We start from the raw sequence: 23,579 nt of genomic DNA, 5'->3' as shown, positions 1-23,579 counted from the left end.
GTTGATATTAAAAGTTTACAAATAGTTATTTCCTTGCTCAGCAGTAGAAACTTAAACAAATTATGGCAACAACACCAAAGTATGCAAACACATCTGATTGCTTTCAGAGCTCTGCCTTCCTCTTCAGGAAACGGGAAGCTCATAAATCTTTCCACCTGTGACAGTTATGTGTTTTGGAAGGCAATTAGAACAGGACGAGGCAATTAGAATATTTTGTATGTGTGTGTGTTTTTTGGAGTCCAGAGGATCTTATATATAATGAATTCTGAAGAAAAAAAAATTGTAACTGATTTTAAATTACAGTTATATTTATGAAGTTGATGGTGTGAAGGTATCATTGCACAATACAGGTTTAAAAACTCCAGAAAAGTAATGTTATCTCATAGAGTTGTATAGATTGATGTTTAAATATCCTATAGCACATTATACTGCTTGTCACTTTTCACCTTGTCAAATACTATATTTAAATACGTTCTAAAAGCTTTTGTTTTGTGGAACTTTAAATAAATAAATAAATAAATAAATAAATAAACTGACCACTTATAGGATGGCTTTGATTCTGACATTCTGTGGTAACATTTAAGATTTTCTTTAGTTTATTTTATTTTAGTTTATTTTTGCGTGCTAGAGTTACTGGGAATCTTATGATTGAAGTTATGGATGATATACTGTACCAACCCATGCAGCACTGTGAAATAGTGGTAAAGAACAACCAAGCATTGGAAAACCATGAGGAAATGTTTGAAATTATCATGCATGTTTCGTATTGTAAACATTTGTGAGGAAAAGCTTGTTGTACTTGCCCTGACAAAGCTTTGCCTTCAAACAGCTGTGTGAGGATCTTACTCAATGGACAACTTATCCAAAGATTTTGCTCAAGTTTGCAAAACTGTTTTTGTCCAGAAACTGTTAGGGTTCAATTTTAAGAGGAATAAAACAACTGTAATTCTTTTTATTTATGTATTTATTTATTTATTTATTTCTTAGCAGACTCCCTTATCGCAGGCGACTTACAAGTGTTACAAAATATCACAGTACTAATGATCACATTATAAAATATCACATTACAGAATATCTTAATACAGATAAGAGCAGTTATGAAAGTACAATAAGCAACAAATAACTTAGTTGTAGGAAAGATCAGTTACCATAATGTTCCGAGTGGTTTATTTCTGTCTCTATACAATTAGTTTTATTATTTAGAGATACTAAAAAGAAAAAGTCTTCATGAAGAAGAAATGTTTCTCAAAGAATTGTACTATTTTTTTTTTATTATGACTCCAAAATGACAGAGTGTTGTAAATGTGCCTTTGCACTTGTTTTCAAATAGGGCCCTAAGCTAACTACTTAGTCAGCTAACTACTTATAGCCGGAAGATATACCTTTGGGGGTTTTCAGCCTCAAATCAATTACCATACCCTTTTTTAGCTTGAGTGTAATTTTCCATGCTGTGCTAGGAAAATGGATATTAAAACCTTAATTCTGAGTTGCTTAAAGCACCCTAAGTAAGGCCACTTCGGTCACCCTAAGCCCATCACATTTCAGTCGAGTCTCAAGTAGTAGTGGGCAGGTTTTAGGGCCCTGAGGCAGGGCTGGCTGAGCTCTGAGCTCTGTTGTTTTGGAAGAGGGTTTCCCTGAAGCTGGCAAAAACCCTGGATTCCACAGCAAGTCCATGGAAACACCTCCTCCCCTCCACCCCCTTCTTCCAATCTGTCTGGAGCTCTGACATTCTGACTGATTAACCCTCAACATCAGTGAACTCCAGAGAGTCTGCAATTGACTCTCCCCTGTTCTCGAGAGCTGATCTGTGTTAACAGACTCTGAATGAAGGGAATGCTCCAGAGGACTGCCAGTTCAGCGTCTCAGTTAGCCAGCTAGCAAACCTGATTAGCTGAGCGAGAGGACAGCATCATACATTAGGGAACCTGCTATTGACATTTAATATGACATATTCATGTTTTTATTTATGTTATGGCTGTTGCTGGAAGATGTACCGACTGAAAGCACCAAATCTGCCTTGTCGGCATCCATTAGCCCATAAAAAGGCCATTGACACTTTAACCCTTAACCTGCTGCTGTCACAGCTGGGTGGATTTCTAGATTGATAAGCAGAGCAGATAATGCACAGATAAACAGTTAAAGCAGGTAGATAGCTGAGAAAATGTAATAGAAAATAGAGCTAGTCAAACCCTGTTCACACTTGCGATTTGAGGGCAGCCTTTTCTCATATGTGAACGCTCCAAAAAAGAAAAGGCAGCCCAGGACCGGCCCAGATTTAGGCTGCAGTTTCGATGCGGCCCAGGGCCTGCAATCCGAGACTAGGGCCGGCCTTCACATATATATGAACACAAAGCAGATTTAGGGCCGGCTTTTCATATCACATGACCAATGTGGTTACGTAGCTCAGTAGACACTCCCATACTGTGAAGCGCATGAAAGGTAAATAGAAAGATTAATCTGTGCTAGGCAAGACAGCAGTGGATCAGTATTCAATATTAACTATTTCTACATCATACAACTTTAATTATGAAAATATTAAATAAAAAAAAATCTAGCGGGGTAACATTCAGGTTGTTTCTTTCACATAATATACGAGCTGCAGTGCATTCATAATTATGCTTAATTTGTCACAATGACATTTTTTTCCTGTTATTTAGTAACTAAGTGATAAATATAAAAACTACAGGATTGTGGATCTCAATAATGAGCAATAATGGTGTTGGCGACTTGGCATATTCAGCCACCACTGTTTATTTTGCACGCAACGATATACATATCGGGGCAGCAGTGTGGAGTAGTGGTTAGGGCTCTGGACTCTTGACCGGAGGGTCGTGGTTTCAATCCCAGGTGGGGGACACTGCTGCTGTACCCTTGAGCAAGGTACTTTACCTAGATTGCTCCAGTAAAAACCCAACTGCATAAATGGGTAATTGTTTGTAAAAATAATGTGATATCTTGTAACAACTGTAAGTCGCCCTGGATAAGGGCGTCTGCTAAGAAATAAATAATAATAATAATATCTACAGAAGTGTGCGTCTTTACATTAAAAGGGCGAGACCCTCACTGTAATATTTCAATGCCTGTTATTGTGATTATTACTGTTAATGTTATTCTACTGACGCTAGAGCAGTGGTTTATTATGTATCATGCATGTTGTTGAGCAAAGTGTATTTGATATGTGACAGTGTATTGCTGTATTTAGATTATGGCGATTTATTCCCTTAATATGAAGTTGTCGTTTACATGTGGGACAAGGGTTTTGTTATAGCCATATGTTCTGTAATCTTCCAAGAGAAGGGGTAATGCTGATGTTCAGTCTTTATTGGTAATGATTAGGGACTAGAGAATAATAATAACAATGATAATAATAACAAGTAAATGATAGAATAGTTTAACAATTGTGTTTGTAAACAAAGACGGTATTCATGCAGGTTAAACAAATACGTATAAATGAGAAGAAACATGTGTAATGTATTTAACATTATTTAATGTCATGTCTTTCTTTAGGAGGGAGCAGTAGTACTATTAGGTGGTCAGTCATGAGTTTGTCTTGTGAATGTCAGTTACTGTGTACAACCTGATAGTCATTTGCAATCTGGGTGAAGTATCCATTACAAAAATAAAAATGTATACCTGTCAACACTAGCAAGTTAAATACCTCCGTGTTCTTATGAGAATAATGTGATTGTGGGTGGGGGTAAGAGCGGACTGTCACCCCGTTACACACCATAACATTAAGTCAAAATAGTCAATATGTTTTTTTTTTAATGTATACCATAATATTGCTACTAAGAAACATCTGCTACAAAAGGATTACTGTATATCCCGGTAGCTCTTCCATTCTGAGTGCAGGCTATCAATATATATATAAAAAATAAATAAATAAAATAAAAAGAAAAAAACATTTTAGGCCTGCTTTGAAGTCACATATGTGAACACGCAAAGGCGCCTTAAAAACGCAAATGTGAATGGAGTTGCAGACCTAAAAATGGGGCAGCCCTGGCCCGGCCCTGTAGTGTGAACGGGGGTCTTAGATAGAGTGTAAAGCAGACCAACATGGAGGAAAGGGCTCCTCTATAAGGGTGTATACATTACCGTCAGAGAGTTGTACGGTATACTTTTTTTTTAACTTCATTAACTTTATCTTAAAGTGAATTTATGTTGCATTTGTGTTTTGTAGTGATGAGCGATTAATTGAAAATACGGTTAATTTCCGATTATTAAATTAAACACTGCAACCGACTTCGAACGATTAATAAACTGCACAATTTTGATCGATTATTATACTATAAAACGTCATGTCTTCTTTATGGTCACACATCATAAAAGTTACCTCCGGCATCTCAGCCACTTTGGATTTCAGCAGTTCACGTCAGTCAGCCACAGAAGCTGCTGTCACTCTGGGATCTGTAGTCAAGGGAACCTCAACATCCGCCCTCCTGTAAAGCTCCTATAATGCATACAAAACAGTGTCACAAACAAAAACATACAGGGAGCGCAGCATACTGTATGTTTTGTAGGTTTGAAAGTGCTGTTGAAAAAAGTTATTGAAGTTTTATTGTAGTTTTTAATTGTAAATAAAAAAAACCAAACATTTAATCAGGAACCTTTTTGTGACTTTCCCCCCTTAAAAATGATGTTATTAGAATAATCGTAATCTTAATCGGGATTATTTTCAAATATCTAGTTGATAATCGAACCGACTTGTAAAAGTGATAATCGCTCATCACTAGTGCTTTGTAACATTGTGTTTTTTTTTTTAATTGGGGGGGGCTGTACTGTTGCAAAAGCGAAAACAAAAAAAACTGTTTTTCTTTGGGAAAATCAGGTTTTATGTCATGAATCTGGAATTCTTTTACTTTGGAAAGTGCAATAAAACCAATAAAAAGACAGCACTCTGCATAATATCCCGTAATTGTGTGTTCCTGGAATACTTTACTATTCCACTGTTCTAAGGTTAAGCTGTCAATTCATTTTCCAAGATGTATTCCAATAAACACCTTCCAGAAATCCTTTTTTTTTTTTTTTTTTTTTTTTAAAGTAGCAGCATACGTGCCTTGCATTCCAATGAGATGTAGAGGTTTCTGGAAAAAATAAACCAGTCTCTTGACTTTGCAGAGCATATAGTAGTGCCCGTATGTATCGACACCTTCTATTAATGTCAATATTACTCTATTGCCCTGAGTGACGTGCAATAAATGTTGATTTTGATTGAATGTTAAAACAATAAGGAAGAAACATCAAGGCTCTTGGTACTTACTCTGAATCCAATCCAACTGAGCATTTTGGGTTCAAATGGAAGAGGATGGTGAAAAAAAACTGCAGAAACAAATCTGTGTCAAAATATCCAACAAAAATACCAAATGTTAATAAAGATACAAAAAAATGGTGTTATTACTTATGATCAAAACCTTTCATTACTAAATAAGATTTCAGTATACGTTATCTTTGAAAATTATGTAATTAACTACAAACAGTACATCAGAGAATGACTGAGTATCTGAACACATATGGCCACCAATGTATGCTGTACCATGGGTTTCCATACATAAGTATGTTTAAAAGTTAAGCATTAATAATCTGTAGTTTAATAGCTTTTCTCTATATTGAAACAATATAGGCCCGACTCTCATAGCGTTGTACACTCCCAGGACAGAAATAAATACTGAAGTTCCTAACCTATGTCAAAAACTATTTAAAACCAAACCATTACATTTAAAGTTAATTCTGCTTGGTAAAAGTAGCAAGTAACAGATGTATCACGTAATCCACCCTCAAACGGTTGCACAGAGGGTTCATTGTGCTTTGCTTTCCTGCAATTGAGGCTATGACTTCCATGTTACAGGACTGCTTAGTTATGTGCACCAGGAACAAAACAATATATTAGGCAATATATAACAGTGTTCTCCCCCACCTTGGCACACTCATTGTTTTGTACATGGGCATGTATGTACAGTGCCTATGTGAGCGTGAGATTGTGTGTGGGGGGGTGTGTTAGGGAAGCCACTGTGTGACTCAGACAAAAGGGAATTCACATATGACCAGGGACAGTTTTACATCTGGACTGATTGGACAGCTACTGTACTTGTATCCACCGTAAATACTTTGACAATGCATAGCATAACATGCACAACTTTTCAGTCATTGTTTCGGGACAGTTTCAGTATCATCAGGAATTATTTTTCCTTAAACAATTACATGAAGCAGATGTAGACCAGCTCCAGACTAGGATGAACAATCTTGGCGGGATGTGGTGTCTCCTATAAGATCCCAATTTAATTTTAGAGATTATGATAATGAGTGCGTGCCAGGAGCCTGTTAGATTTTTTTTTTTTTTTTTTTTTTTTTGAAAAACAAAAATATATTTTAAAGGACAAAAAAAGAAGATAATCTTTTCTGTAATAATTCACACATGATTTAGTGTTTCATGAATACGCTTTTCTATTTACACTGTTTCACACAAACCTGGCAACTTAATGAAAGTATTTTTTTGTGAAGTAGTGCAGGGATGAAACTCATGCTCCATAAAGGTTTGGGATTTAGTGAGTATCTATAAAGCACTGCTCTCCTTGCAAACCATGACCCATGACCAGATCAACACACTCACACCTGCAGGCCGTTTGGACAGGTTTGGACTCATAAATGAATATCCTGTTTTTGGAACAGCATCTTAATGTGAGTCTATGAGATGATAAATTCAATCTGGCTGTCCATAATAAATGTTTTTTTATGGTTAACAGTAAATCAGAACCGGGTAAATATGTTTTAGTAGTTGTCTGATAGATAATTTAGGGATGTGTGGAGTAGATTAATGGAAAATATAATGATCGTGAGCATGTGAACGGGTGATGGCTTTATCATTCTAGTTTTCTGGTGAAGGTACAAACTACTCAACTGTCAACTGTTTTTCTTATTTTAATAGTATCTATTCTAAACATGTATCAAACAGAATGCATATGTCATGATTCATTATCAGGAGATACCTTTTAATTGAAATCCTTGCAAAGAAAAAAATTGCAAGTCTGTCTTTTTAAAAAAAAGAGCACAGCTGGCATACATCAATTGGATTTTGAACGTGCTTACACTGATATATATATATATATATATATATATATATATATATATATATATATATATATATATGTGTGTGTATATCCTCATGGGTTTCTATGAGACACTGCCTCACTATTTGTATAATATGCCCTGCACCACAGCTCCCTGATGTTTGTCCTATTCCCTATAGTTTCTACATCATAGTCAATTAAAAGCATACGCGGCTGTTTAATTTCCTTTAGTTACATACAGTATGAGAAATGCCAGAATTGTATATTTTCAGCTACCCACAGCCGACCACTATTTGAGCACACATGTCTGTATCTACTTTATGTTATGTCTATGAGGATAATTATTTGCATTAAGGAAGCTAGGAGAAATGGTGTTCGTCTGTTTGGAGCGGGACAGCTGCCAAGGCTGGGGGAGTTGCGTAGTTTTTAGAATTATAGACGCATTCTACAGATGTTACCGAGAGCCAACGGAACATTTTGTGGTTGCCAGTCCTCAGGCATACTCTGACATGAAAAGGTACCCCACACATGTGACAGGATCCCAATTCATGTGGATACTGGAAAAAAACAAGGTTTCCTCTTTCTTTCTTTCTTTCTTTCTTTCTTTCTTTCTTTCTTTCTTTCTCCTGCATGGTACTTTTTTTGACCAGAAATGTTCCATTCCATTTCTTAGTTTGACTGCTTAAAAAAAAAAATGGAAAACATGTTTACCCCAGGAGGGTTGACGTAGTGGTCTAAGGTTTCCCTTTTGGAGTGTTTCCCAGTGCGGAGGCGGCGAGATTCCCTCTTGGTTCTCCAGACGTAATTTGAGGAATCATCCACTCTTTGTCTCTGCCACATAGCATCCTGAGCTCCATACAGCATGTCACTGCCTCTTAATGAGTTGTCTGCTTTCCTAGCTTTTTCTTTTCTTTCAACACAGATCTGTGTTGTCTCAGGAGGCCTTTACAGACCTTGTTGTGTTGCTACTAGTAAAAGACTAAATACGTTTATTCAAAGCTGTTTTAAACTGTTTTTCATTTGTGTATTTCACTGGCAATTACAGATTTGGGCTGTCAGAAAAGAATGCCTTCTATTCCACTGCCGACCATGGACGGGAGCTCCCAGGGGGTGGTGCACAATCGTCCGAGTGCCGCCTGGGGTGGGGGGGGGCTTAGGTCGGCCAAGGTGTCCTCAGCTCACCGCGCACCAGCGGGCTTGCCTGTAAGCTGCCCAGAGCTGCGTTGTCCTCCGAAGCTGTAGCCCTGGGTTGGCTGCATGGTGGGCCTGCATAGTGAAAAGAAGCAGTCACTGACTGCACACGCTTCAGAGGACACAGTGTGTTCGTCTTCACCGCTCCCGAATTAGCACAGGGGTGGTAACGGTGAGCTGAGCTTAAAATACAATTGGATATGTCAAATTGGGAGAAAAGCGGGGTCAAATTAATTGGCGACTACTGAATTAAAAAAAAAAAAAGAAATAAATGAAAAGAATGCCTCTTGTTTATAAAAGGTTTAAGCTGAAACTCCCCCTCAAAAGACCACATTTTAACCAATTGCTTGGAAAGCAAATTATAATATCCTCAGATTGTATAGTAACTATTTAATTGTACGTTGATTAAAAAGATTTATTGGAGCAATACAACTCAATTATCCATGGGGAAGCAGTAAAAACACTAGTTAAATCATGTTGTTGTCACAGGGGTCTTATTTTTACAATTTGTACAATATAAATATACTTGATAATGTTGTGTTTGTACACAAGTAACATGCTGTCTGCTTTTTGTTCAGCAGATAGACAACATCACAGCCATTTGAGACCAGGAATATTTCTTGGGTTTTACTGACAAACTTTAGGAATGACCATATTCACCACCATAACCTGCAGCTAGTCGCAAACTACTTCAGATACAAAGAGACTTCTGTATGTTGTAACTTTTACTTCAGACAGTACTAATGAGTCACAGCCGTACAAGTGCAGCAGTTTATAGTGATTGAATAAACAGAACAAAAGAATAAAAGGTTTATTCATTAATATACTTCATAAAATAGTAAAGAAAATGCAACAAGTGTGTGAGACAGTACAGAACATAATCACATGCATAAACTGCAGGGAAGATCTTGAAAAGAAAAATACTGTATGCTCAAAATCCGCTTCTAAAGCAGAAACAACCATTTGTAAACAAGGGTCATCCGCCCGAGATCAAAGGGTCTCTTTCAACCACAATAGAACCAGTCTGTTACCCTGATCTCAAGATAAGCTGGGTGCAAATTTACAGAGAGCCTCGGTGATTTTACATCTTCTTTGCCATTTAAATGGTACATAAAAATGATTACAATTTATATAAAACCTTAAAGCCTTACATAACGCAATGCGGGCAAGTACATTTTAATAAGATTTTAATGAGAATGACAAGGGGCTGATGCATAATTTAAAAAGTCTGCATTGTTAAAAGTGCAAAGTGGAAGAACATGTGATATGTAATTGTTCTGTAATGCAAAGCACAGTCCACACATCTTTATTGTTGTTGGTTTTATTACAGCTATTTATGGCTGTTCAAGCTCTATGGCCAAAGGTTTTGTTACCTAGAATTTTAGGATTAAGACATCATTTAATTATTTATTTATTTATTTATTTATTTATTTATTTACATAATTTAGATATTTTACTTAACATCATGTAACCAAAGAAACTACAAAATTATTTAGCAAAAGTCTACCGGAAGCCATAATAATAGTCCAGTATTTCATGTTAGATTTCGAAATGTCACATTTTGCAATTTTTGTCAGTTTTTCATTAAGAATATGGAAAACTACAAGCGGCATGCAATTAAATATGTTAATGTAACATTATTCAGCAGGTTTCATTCGACATTGTGAAGCAAAAGTAGTTAATTCTATAGGGTGATGCAAAACGTGTGGCCACAACTGCAGATTTAACTTCTTAAAAATCTGTGGGAGGCAGTGCCCTGTCGAGTAATGGTTAGATTATTGAGATCCTGGGTTTGAACCCTAGCTCAGCCACCACTAACTTACTGCCTGACCTTAACTAGGTTATTTCTTCATAAAGCTGTCCAATTGGGTACAATCACCAGCATATACAAATAGAAAATTCATAGTTATCAGACAGAAACCACAAAAGTTGGTTTCAAATAAAAAGTTATAGGTAGGCGAACCTCTGCGTATTAGGCAATATGGGCATAAGTAGAGTGAGTGCCGTCATATACTGCTTTACTGTTAATATATAAGTTATAAACTAGAATTGTTTCTAATCATAACAAACCTTTAATTTGTCCATTGGCACTTTCATTCAAAAGAGGAAAAAGGTTTGGATGGCTGAAAGATCCTCAGTACCATATCTGTGTTTAAGTTTGCAATGTTAAACAATGTATGAAGATGTATTTATTTTTTGCCTGCTCCCACCCATTGATATTTTTGTCAGATGTCCTGCATCCGAGAATGCCAGCCTGCCCCTTTGATAAGCAATGGACTGATATGTTTAATCCCTAATCTGTACACTTTCTATAATCTGAAGCTTTGCTTAAACATATGATTTAAAAATGTGTGATTGGCAAATGCCCTTGCCTTGATGCTGTTAAATCCCAGTGCCTGCTCACCATACTGGGCAGAAAGATTTCTTGAGTATGGTACAGTGTTTCAGGTATCAAGGGGGCTTGTGAAGTACAGGAAATGCGTTGTCAGTGTGTCCTGTTCATATTTACGGAAATAGCCTTTGTGTACATAGGGATTAGAGAGTAAGTAGTTTAGCAGATTGTGGGGTCAGGTAGGAAGTAGGAGCTAACGATGAAAAGGCTTGAACTTTATTTCTTCAGAGCTTTAAAAGAAATTGTAGTACTAAAAAAAAAGAACTGACAAACATTTCCACAAGAATTTGATATCTTCAGTTGTTAAAGTAAAAAAAAAATACATATTTGTGTAGAATTCTAAAAAATTAAGTTCAGGAACTCGTGGGTGATGTTCTAAACTTATTAATGTGTAGGTGCATTCTGAGAGTGAGATGTTATGAAAACTAGAAAGAGGGCAACTCAGGTTGTCTTTTGTTCTTTTATCCCTTAGCAAAGCTGGGAAGTGTGTCCTAGTTATATTATATGCCTGTGGGAAGTACAGTCAGCTCTCTTTATCCCGCCAGTTAAGGGCCATGGGCAAAAACGGGCAATAAGCGAGGGTGGCGTTACAGTGAGAGTCAACAAAAAACAACAAAAAAAACACACACACAAACTACTGTGTTTGCAATAAATTCAAACGTTTTATTTTTTTAGTTATACAATTACAGTATCTCCAGGCCATTTTAATAAAACTTTGATCTTTTTTTAAAACTACAGTACTAGTTCTTAACACAACAGTAGGTCTACTAGTGACGTTTTATCATCTTTTCCCATCTGTATGAAACATACATGGTTACTTTTGACTAGGAACAGTTTATACTTAAAAAAAAAAAAAAAAAAAAAAAGTGTCAAATCACCCAAACAACAGTTCCATAAAAACAAAAAAGCATACCATTTTTTTTTTTTTCACTGTGTTGGTCATTTTGAACTTCACTGTTTGTGGCACGACTGTAAGCCTGCTGAATAGTATCCCTGATTGAACGAATTCATCTATTTATTCTACAAAGCAATTTAAGCTCAACTGCATTATTTTTTAAGCAGTTAAAAAAAACGTTGAATATTTACAGGCAAGCACTTTTTTTAAACAAAAAAAAACTATTCTGCTGTTTACAAAACTGCAGCTTTAGTTTAAGTCAGCCTTCATTTGTGCAAAACTTGCATGTAAACAAACAAATCTCTTAACGTACTTTTTTTTAACATTTACTGTGGTTTATAAAAGTCACTTAGTTTAGACTGCGTCAAGCCTTTTTGAGGTTAAACAAATCGAAACGTTCCATCAAGGTAAGCCATTTGTTTTTATCCATTATAGAATGTCTCCGATTGTCTTTCGATTAACAGTATATGCCTCACTTAGGCGAGAAAACATTTGTGATGTCTTGCTGACTTGCTTTCTTATTTTCAGATGCATACATGCAGGCTTTTTTCTTTTGCTCTGGTGTTAAATGTAGGGTCGACTCGCCATGTTGTACTTTCTGTTTTGCTTTAGGAGCGAGAGTGTTGATGACATTGGTATGAACGTTCAGTTAACATCGAATTAGGAAAGCGAGTCAGGTTAACTGCATAATTTTGTTGTTTTAATTGGCCATGATTATTTCGCTGGCGCTACAGTGAGGGAAACTACAATGCTTATATTTACGTTTGCTTGGCAGGGGAAGTTGGCGAGTGGCGATATAACGGGTAAAAATAGCACTGTTTTATATTGGTTACATTTGTTCAGCGAGAATAGCTGGCGGTATGCGAGGTGGCGTTATGAAGGGGGGCAGTATAACATGGGACAACTGTACTTATATGATAAGGTCAGCAATAATATAATCATGGTACAATACGTACAAAAACATTTCTTGTTTAGTAAAATACATACTAATACAGGAAGCTGTGTGGATTAGTAGTATTGAGTACGGAGAATCCGCAATGTGGAACAGAATGTTGGCTGGCTAGCAAAAACACAATGACATCACGTAGTCTAGTGCCACTAGAATGTAGTCTGGTGCCACGGATAGGAAGTGGCTCACAGGGCCACCTCCCCCTACAGACAAAACACACTGCAAGGTGATGGCAGCTGAGGAGGAGGCCAGACAAAAAGAAGCAACATGAATGAAAGCCACACTGAGTTTTTGTGGAGCTTGGATATGACGTGTTGATTAGTGGGCAGATTCTCCTTCCAGAAATACAACAACGTTTTCCATTCAGGACAGAGAATCCACAATGAGGATGATTTAAATTGCAACTGAACAGCTGATTTAATGATGATAATAAATTTGGCCGGCTAGCGAAAACGCAATGACATCATGTAGTGTCGTGGATAGGAAAACTATGACTGGAAAAAAAGAAAATAATGAATGGTTAATGCAACAACTGCAGTGGCACAATGCCACCTACCCCCAAAAATAAGAGAAGGATGAATGAAAAATAAGCAGCTGAAACACGGGCCCGCCCCCTGCACATGAAATTAAATGAGGGAGAACCCAGGCTCTCTGGCCTACCCCGCACCCTGCAGAAACTAAATACGAACCACTCGACATGGGTCCTAAGTCAACAAAATGTTTTTTTTATAAAGATCACAATGCTAGTGCTACGATTGAAATTAACAGAAATTGGAGAGGAGGGAGCATGGTCATCTGTGATTTATGACCCACAAAGTTAAATAGCAAAGTTAAAATAAATGTATTTATTTTTGTAACACTTTAATAATGGGACATCATTATGAGCCAACTTGTTTAGTACTAGTTCTGTATCTTAGTTTGTTGACATCCCTTTTTAGGCAGCAACCTGGTTTTAGCAAGATGAAAGGATTTGCTATACAATAATTATATGAGGCTGTGTGGTCCAGTGATTCAAATCCCAGCTCACTCACTGACACTGTGTGACCCTGAGCAAGTCACTTAACCTCCTTGTGTTCCTTCTTGTGAGTGAGATGTTGTTGTAAGTGACTGTACAGCTGATGCATAGTTCACACACCCTAGTCTCTGTAAGTCACCTTGGATAAAGGCGTCTGCTAAATAAACAAATAATAATCCCTTTGTAGACACAGCTACAGTAGGGGATCTGCTGTAACTTTAGTCAACAATTAGTACAAACTTAAAAATTAATATAATACCTCAGCTAATGCCTTACATTGCATTATTATTATTATTATTATTATTATTATTATTATTATTATTATTATTATTATTATTATTATATATTTTATTTTTTTAAGATGGCCACCACATATGGGAGATGGACGCAAAAGTTGACAAGGACTCAATCAAGTCTGTAAGTACAGCTAAGATTAATGTACAACAGGATAAACTACAACAGCTTAGTCACTGGGGTTAGCTAGGGGGGTGGGGGAGTGAAGCTGACACCACTAATGGTTTAGCTGATAACACTTAGACACTTATGTTCTGCACCTAGAGTGTATCATTCTTCCGACTTCAATGTCAGGAGTTCACATCCTGTCAAAGGACTTGAACTTTTGATAAAAGTGCGATGTCTGGATCCCAGTCACTAGGGCCTTGGGGGTCATCCTCCTTTTGTTATGGGTAGGTCGGTTGGCTCCTTTGGGAAGGGAAGGAGAAATCTGAGATATCCTGCTTAATGCTAACACTGACAGGCAGCGGTCGACAGAAGCATTGCTGCTGCTGCGGCCCTGCCTTGCCAGTGCGTGCATCTCCTGACCTTACAGAATACCCTGCACTGGCGAGACTGTGGCCTTGTAAAAGCCAACCGTGAAGAATAGTTACATTATTCTGTAGAAGGATGTTGCTATTTGTCTGCTGTATCCTGCTCTTCAGAGTCCAAAGAATTTTCTAATTCAGATAATATCCTTAAGAGACATTAGTTTTATGTATTGCATTAAAGTAGAAGTAGGACAAATTAAACAGATATATTTTCAGAGCTATGTGTATGTATTTTGGCACATTATTTAAACAAAACTGTTACTGTTACACATAAGTAGCATCTAATTGATAAAACTAGTACCTGCAATCTCTGAATTTTTTTTTGTATCTTTAATCTTTTTTTTATTCGTTAATCATTTTGTATTATTTTTACTAAATGTAACTCTAATCATGCATTTAATTCCAATAACAAGGGGATATAAATTGTTTTATATAACAGAGTGCCTGTGCCAAGGCCTGTTTTTATTTTATGCATATTTAAAAAAAAAAAAAAAAGTCTCCCAAACAAAAGCCTTCCAAGCCTGCATTCAATATCTGTTTTTGTATTGTGCTTACAGCCTTTTAAATGGCCTCTGTGAGAAATTATATCAAATATGTTTTAGATCATCAACAAAGCAGTCTCTGTTCCCTGTTGCCTGTATGTGCCAATTACCACTGTCCCGATTACAAATATAAATCTCTTTCCAATCTCTTATAAACTTAAATGTTTAACTACATGTGTCATCATTAGGTGCAAAACAGTGTTTCCACGACACCTTGCTTCTTATCCATCGCTGAACAGACAGTATTTTAATAGACTGATGTCTGTACATACAGGGATGGGCTGATAGCAGGAAATTGTGTGGGCAGCACGCTCACACACTGCAAGGGAATAACCTGGTTTTCTTTCCACCCAAAATCCCAGCTTCCCAACACAATGTTTAGAAGCGCTTAGCTTCTAATAAAATCTATTAGTACATTCTGGGAAATAATGATGCCTTCTGGGGCACAGAACCATTTTGGGCCTAGGTAACATGTTGCCACTGGCCAGCTTTTTTCCCAATTATTTCCTTGTTTTATTTGGTATAATTGTTGCAGAGTAGTGCATTCTGTGAAACAGAAAAATATGAACCTTAAAAAAGCATATCTTGACATTATTTTGATATAAACAGTTCCCATTCCTGTCAAAAATGGTTATTCTGACCTCAGGCTAAACAACATAAAACACAGACACTAAACCAACACTATGGAAAGTTTTCACAGAATGCTTTCTACAGAACAAAAATAGAAATAAGCACAAACAATAATCGGAAACCACTATCAGGTGTTAACGGTGTTGATTCATCTTGTGCTAAATAATAACTAGGGCACTTCATTCACGCTACTCTAATTCAGTAAAGAAAATGAGAAATCAAGAAAAAAGACAAACCTTTGACAACATTATTATGTCATTATATTGAATATTGCATGTTAATTATAATAATTAAATGACTACTATAAATACAGTATTTACCCATTAACTTTTTTTTCAATTCATAAAAAGTACTGCAAACTCCTATATTAGAGAGTGAAATTCTTCTTCTATAATATACAATAATACAATTAATCTCAGACTTGATTAACAATTTCTTTAAGTTACAGGTCTAATACGTCGTCGTTGTTTGTACTGTCATCTTATAAATATTTTATAATGATATAGAACTTGCCTGCTTTTTTAATTATGTTTAGCAAAAAAAAAAATCCTTAATTTGATTTATAACACATAATAATTTAGTTTTATACATAACAACAAGTCATATAGTTTATACATTATACACATTCAATGATACATACTGGTTTACAAGTGGCATCCTTCCAATCGATCAGTAGCCAGCCAAGTTATAATCATCCTAAACAGACAAATAGATAGTCGTTTGTGTATAAAATTGTATTGTGGTTTGACCTACAAATCTCATAACACTATGCCTTCATATAGACCATTGCTACTGTCTTGTCCTTACTCAGTGAGTATGTATGTTTCTTGTTATAGACTTCATTAGTGGTTGAGGTCCCCCTGTACCGAAATCAGAGGATAACCAGTCCTGTCCAGGTGAATTTTTATGTCTGCAATGGAAAGAGGAAGAGAAGCCAGTGCCAGCGCTTCACCTACCTGCCAGCTAATGGTAACCTTACCTTTCGATCCTGCTACAGCACTTAGACTTTGTTTTTTGTTTTTTTATTCATCATCCGTGTTCTGTTGTGAATCATTGACTGTTTCTCATCGTCTTTTTAAGGCATACCAAATAATTTAGTTGGGATAACAGAACAATTAACTTTTCCATTCTAAAGGCTTGTTTTGTACATGTGCTAATTTGTTTGAGTCTTCAAACCTGCTTCATCACATTTGTAAATTTTAAATGGGGATAGATATGCATTCTCATAACTGTGTTTCTAAGTCTTATACATAGCCTTGTATCTGTATAGACGTATTTCCCAAAACATTTACCCAGTTATCTAAATCTCACTACTTTAACCGTACCCTTTTCTTCACCCATTCATCTCAGCATGGGCGTGGAAAACCAATGTGGTTGTAAAGCCTTTTGTGTTTAAGTATTGTGTCTACCACCTGCAAGGTTATTTATAGATTACTATCTGATCTATTTTAAAAAAAGAGAGAATTTGTAGAACACTCTTGAAGTCTCTTCTAGTTACAGAAGTGAACTTGGAAAGCAAACCAAATTCCATTAAATTTCCTTCAAAACACAATTACAATGTAAGTATGCAATTCCATATTGTACATGACCTGCATTTGCATTTATACAATGAGCAGCACTGTGACAGTTTCCACAAGCTGCAGGAGAAGGTTTTGGTGATTGACCTTTGTCCCTGGGTGTGCTACTATCAATGTATCCTGTCATATCCTGCAGTGTGGATCCTATTGTTTAACACACCTGGTGCTTGTTTCAGCCTGAAAATATATACAGACACCTATTATTATCGTCCATACCACTTGGGCTTTCCAGCTTTTAACAGCCTGTACTTAAGAGGATTGTTTTTAATACTACAGTTGCCTTAATCCATAAAAGACAGGCTGAATATATTTATCTTGTACCTCCCTGTGATAGCTGAGCTTCTTCAAATCCCAAACCCTAGGCTAGGATTTGGAAGATTTGCAAGCAGTGAATTTGCAGGGAGAGATTGTATTTACCTGTATGTCTAGAGCTAGCTTTCACAGCAAGGTGGAAATAACAGCGCCTTGTATGGCCGCCCCAGCCATAGCAGTAACTATTTGGGTTTGAATTTGTATGGTCGCCCCAGCCATAGCAGTAACTATTTGGGTTTGAATTAGACGTGTGCAAAGAAACTGAATAGTGTACCCCGCTTTAAGATGTAAGTGGATGTTTAAATAACACCCAAGGGATTATTCTGTGAAAATGGAATTGAATAGCTCTGCTTTTGACTGACAGCTCTCAGACTCAACAACAGAGCACATTTGAATCAGAGATTATTTCCTAATGAAGGTGAAGCAAGTGGATGTTCAACAATGTGTTAATTATATAAATTACATAAGTAATTAGTGATTGTAGTCATATTTTTAGAAGCAACAATTAATTCATAAATCAAACAGTTAAACTTAAGGGGTGTCCAGGGTTTTACTTCCCCTGGCTATTAGCACCACTAGAAAACCAGTACATTGCACAAAAATACTGTGCCAATGCAAAGAGTCCTTCACCAGTGGTCTCATTACACATCTCAGAAATAAGCTCTGTGTCAATTTGTATCCTTTTATTTCAACAATTATGTAAATTATATATATATATATATATATATATATATATATATATATATATATATATATATATATATATATATTCAGTTACTGTTAAAATATAGCCACATGTTGCCATTTCAAGAAAAAAATAAAATAAAATGTAAGTCGTTTTGTAGCCCAGTTTAAAAATGTTTACTGGAAAATCCCTAAACTTCCCCCAAATGTTTTGCTTGGTTTACATGCAGTTTAGAAACTCTCTCCAGATGCTCTCTCCATTGCCATGAGAATGTGACGTGTACCACATACATATCACACACATTTCTCACACTATAGGAACTGCACTGCCAAAACATGGTGCGCCTGAAAGGGGTGGGTAAATCGCCTTCTCACATTAACAAGCAGTGCAAATTGACTAATCAGTAAGCTTTTTTTTTTTTTGCATGGAAAGGAGTTTGAAAAGCCATACCTTATGTTCACGAGACCTCAGTGACGATCCCCTTTGTGACATAACCTTGTGCAACGTTATACTGTAACGGCCGTAACAAGCAATTATTTGTTAAGATTTGCTGAGAGTAGCCCTGCCAAAATTCTTTGTTCAAATTGAAAAAATATTAAATAATAACACCGTGTAACAATTTTTTTTTTTTTTTTGGTTCCTGGGTAGTAAGTGTTATTTCCTAATTGCTTATGCCTCAAAAGTATAGAAAATGGCTATTATTCCCCACAAACTTTGCTTTTGTGACCAGGACAGTGATAGTTTGAGATTTACCTATTTCCAATGAGAAAACGGGCGAATTTGTGTCTTTTCGTTCACATAAAGTCAGAAAAAAACAACATATGAATCCAAATTAACGTGTATTTATACTAAAGTAATACAAAAATGACTACAAAAGATTTAGAAGTGAGTAGTTTTTCGGGATTTACGATTATACTGTAAATCACTTTCACGAATCAGCCCCCAAATGTAGTCTCCCATCATGTTCTCGTTATACTGTCCTTCATTGACAGCTCATCCAGGAGCCTCAAAGCCGTGCTGCTCCATAATGGTAACAAGTACCCGTCTCTTCCCCTGGCTCACTCGGTGCACCTCAAAGAGGATTACAACAGCATCAAGACCTTGCTGGACGCCGTGAAGTATGATGAGTATGGCTGGGACCCCCGGAAGGTGCTGATGCCACCACTGCACATCAAATTGGGCCTTATGAAACAATTTGTCAGAGCTCTAGATAAGGAGTCGGCAGCCTTCAAGTACCTTCAAGACTTCTTCCCTAAGCTGTCTGAGGCAAAGGTCAAAGCCGGTGTCTTCGTCGGACCACAGATAAAGAAGATCCTGGAGTGCAATGAATTCCCTAAGAAGCTCACTAGTAAGGAGAAAGCGGCTTGGAACAGCTTTGTCGCAGTGGTTCGGGGCTTCCTGGGCAATCACAAGGCCGAAAACTATGTGGAGCTGGTTGAGACTCTGGTGAAGAACTATGGCACAATGGGCTGTAGGATGTCCCTCAAAGTCAGTATCCTTGATGCTCATCTTGATAAATTCAAGGAGAACATGGGAGCGTACTCGGAGGAGCAAGGCGAGTGCTTCCACCAGGATATACTGGACTTTGAACGCCGCTACCAAGGACAGTATAACGAGAACATGATGGGAGACTACATTTGGGGGCTGATTCGTGAAAGTGATTTACAGTATAATCGTAAATCTCGAAAAACTACTCACTTCTAAATCTTTTGTAGTCATTTTTGTATTACTTTAGTATAAATACATGTTAATTTGGATTCATATGTTGTTTTTTTCTGACTTTATGTGAACGAAAAGACACAAATTCGCCCGTTTTCTCATTGGAAATAGGTAAATTTCAAAATATCATTGTCCTGGTCACAAAAGCAAAGTTTGTGGGGAATAATAGCCATTTTCTATACTTTTGAGGCATAAGCAATTAGGAAATAACACTTACTACCCAGGAACAAAAATTGTGTTACATAGTGTAATTTAATATTAATTAGGTCATTTGAATGTTGAAGGAGAATTTCTCTCCTTAAAAGAAAACGACATGTCAACACAAATTATCTGAAAGGTACTATCAAAATATCATGCCAAAAAGGTGAAATTTATTTTTATTTTTGCGTGTAAACCAAGCCTTTGTGAACCACTACCAAATGCATACAATTTGATTCAGGATTTTGATTCGTCATTTTGACAGATTAAGGTGTTTCCTTCCAGGAGAGAAGAACCCGAATGCTTACAATGCCTGGCGCCTGTGAAGCCAGTCCGTGCTATTGAGCCTTGCACTGGACCCCAGCCCATCTCCCTGCTTAGCTCTAGAGAAAACAGAATATAAACAGTGTTGTTCTAAAATGTTAAAGTAAAGGGCAAAGATAAGATAAAGCAGTCGTTGCAGTGCTCACTCTTTATTTTATGGTTCAGTAATTTCCAAATGTACATGTACTTTACTTTTCTGTGTAAGGACCCTTCACTAATTCACCACCCTCCATATTTTACACTGTTGTATGTGTACATCAGACAGCAATGTAATGATGGAGCACTGCATTTTTAAAAGCTTGAACCTAACAAAACATCTCATAGCAAAGACTATAATGCATTTAAACTCGCACTGTAGACTTCCTATTTGCTGGGTCTACCTCTTACTCAAACACAAACACAGCTATCTTCTGAAGATTCTGCAGTTTATAGAGGTTATCGTCTTACAGTTAAAGCCCACACTTTGGAAAAAGCAAAATACCAAAAGGAACAAAAACTTGAGAGATAACTGTATTACCCATACAAACCATTCAAGCTGGATAGCAAAGTACCCCTTTTGGGGAATTGTGAGATAGAATCATAATCTTTTGCTCTTGTCGGATGTCATTCACTGATGTTTTGTTAACTCATTAAGTATATCCTAAGATTTACTTTCTGAGTACATACACCATATTCTTGTCAAGTAAACACGTTTTTTCTAAAGAAACCTGGCCATACCATTTTTTAACCCTACTGAGGCAGGTAAAAACAAAGTTATTTGGAACAAACGTAAACAGAAAGGAGCAAAAGTAAATGGTAGATTCAATTGTTATTCTTTTTTTTTTTGGCACTATTTAATCCAAGTATTGTATTTTTAGGATTAAATCAGCCTCTTTGTGGTGAGAATGTTATAAAAGTCATGGAATGTTCTAAATATAAAAACATCCACTGAATGTTAAACAGTAATGCAGTGCTACTGCTGTTCTCCAAATGTTATAAGTGTACTGTTAATTGTATAATTTTGAAAGTAAAACGTTAACTATGTGTGATTGACAAAGAGGGGTATTTAAACTTTTTTCCATTGACTTTAGTTTCCTGTTTCAGATAAAAAGGTTATATTAATATTTGAAAAAGAAAAGCAACCCGGTGTTTCTAAAACCCTCTTAAATAAGTTTTGTGTCGCACACATGGAACCAGGACAGGTCATTTTTAATAGATAAAGTCTTTGCTTTAATGAATACCAGTTCAGTCTCTCCTTTAGGCAAAGGATGCTTGACTATCGTAGATCTGTCAGATCCATATTTGGATTTGTGGTTTGTAATGTCGGTAAGTCATGAGACTGTGGGTTAATGTCATGGGACTGTTAAGCATACATAGCATCTGCCCACATGGAGGCGAAAAACTTTGTAACTTAACCTAGTGTTGTTCATTAACTGCTCATGGTACATGACCAAATCTTAACCAAGTAATGTCAGCATATTAAATCTTCTTAACTGTGAAAATTTATAAAACATACTAAACAGTTTCATTTTGAGGATTTTCTGGTTGTGTTGGATTTTTCTCCCACTATCAATATGTGCAAATACATTATTGTAAAAGCATAGCGTAGTGTAGTTAGGCATAGCAAATGTAAAGCATATAAAGATTTATAGTAAGCACGGTATAGATCAGACTATATTAAAGGGTAATACAGCTATGGCATGGTAACTATGACATTGTATAAGGTTATGAAAAGCATGGTTACTCTGTAAAGTATTGAAAGGTTAGCAGCCTTATACGTGACAACACCAAAGCTTTTGCATGGTACAAGTAGGTTTGTCAGTAACCAGATTGCCCAAGCTGAACTCTGCATGTTAGTTGAGGTACCATGTTGTTCAGGTCTGCTGTGAAGTTTACCCCGCCTTAGCATGTTTTTATTCCAAATTACATCCTATTCAGATATCAACCTGTAAATGGGGCTTTTGTGCTTCAACTGAGACTGGCATTAACCTAAAGCCTTCACCCCCCAATGGACCAGCTTGTTGATATAGTTGTTAACTAAACTTTAACATTTAGTTCAAAAGATATTTAAACACAGGGGCTCTTTAGTTCTGCATGCAGCTTGTTTCCATAGTGGCCTTCTCACCTTCCGGAGGTGGTGAAGTTAAGCTTTTGAAGAGGGAATCTAAGAAAAGGAGTCAGGTCAATGCTTAATTTCTAGGACAATATCCAGGTAATATTTAAAGCAGTTGTACTGACTTATGGCTCATTCCAGTCCAGGACCTTGTTCTATTCAAGTCCAAGTGAACCTGGCAGTTTCTGTTAAATAATTAAGGACCTGGTTAGAGCACTGTCATAGACTGGAATAGACTGGAATCCACATGCGAGTACCACTAAGAAAGTATAATAAAATACAGTGTCATTTTTACATGTTGACTCAACAGCTCAGGAGCCATGTCGAAGTTAAGTCAATGTGCCCAAGAACATTAACATTAAAAAAATAATAATAAATAAATAAAAAAAGTTATATGTTTAAAACAAAACTCCAGGGTTAAGTAGACTGCAACAAACTTGCTTAACAAAAATTGTAGCTGACAAAATGGGAACCTGGAAGGTTCGTTAGTCTTTTTATGTTTGGAAAGCTGCGTTTTTCTGTATGCCAAAGCTCGTTTATGTGGGAAACACCAGTAAAAAACATCCCACTCATTTCAGTCTTCCTTTCATTGTGATACCATCACGCCATCAATGGCAGTTTCCTATTAAGTCATTTATAGAACAGGCTACTAAATAAAGATGATATATACATATATATGGATATTTATATTTTAATTGTATACCAATAAAGCCAGTTCACAAGGAGAATGATGCTTGTCACTGTCGTCAAGTATCTTGACTTCCTTCCTGCCAGCTAAATTTAACCTGTGATTATTCAGCATGATGTTTAATGTAGTTGGTGGTGATGACAATCTGAATGCATGTCTATTTATCACCTAAAAATTATTGCATTCGCTCGTCTAAAAATAAAAAAACGCTCCCCACAAACAATTAAAGGCAGTACAAAAACCTAGATGTGAAGTGTTTATGAGTGATATATGGAATTATAAGTTCACAGTATTTGTGCAAAGTGTATCTTCATAATCCCAAGCAATTAACTTATCCATCTGTTTTATAAGCAAAACCATTTAAAGCAGCCAGCATTTTCAATTGACAATTACCTTATTGGAGATGCCCTGTTTCCCTAGCTTTAACTACACCAATGCTGTCATCTAATGAAAATGTCTCTGAATGTTATTGTTAAAACAGG

At 36.5% G+C, this 23,579-nt stretch overlaps 1 protein-coding gene across 5 annotated transcripts in view; it reads left to right on the top strand.

Moving 5' to 3' along the window:
• The window catches only part of LOC117399482 (nuclear factor of activated T-cells, cytoplasmic 1-like), a 117,606-nt gene that overhangs the window by 50,274 nt on the left and 43,753 nt on the right, over positions 1-23,579 (top strand). For 4 of the 5 annotated variants that reach the window (XM_059022317.1, XM_034920139.2, XM_034920156.2 and 1 more), the window contains exons 7-8: positions 13,868-13,923; positions 16,339-16,471. The exons of the other annotated variant lie outside the window; for it this stretch is intronic. In XM_059022317.1, coding sequence (XP_058878300.1) covers positions 13,868-13,923; positions 16,339-16,471 — 189 coding nt within the window. The remainder of the gene's footprint in view (positions 1-13,867; positions 13,924-16,338; positions 16,472-23,579) is intronic. 5 annotated transcript variants of the gene reach the window in all.

The sequence above is a fragment of the Acipenser ruthenus genome, chromosome 4 (assembly GCF_902713425.1).
Source record: "Acipenser ruthenus chromosome 4, fAciRut3.2 maternal haplotype, whole genome shotgun sequence".
NCBI lineage: Eukaryota > Metazoa > Chordata > Actinopteri > Acipenseriformes > Acipenseridae > Acipenser > Acipenser ruthenus.
The sequence above is the reverse complement of the archived record's forward strand: the minus strand, read 5'-3'. Positions and strand labels throughout refer to the sequence as shown.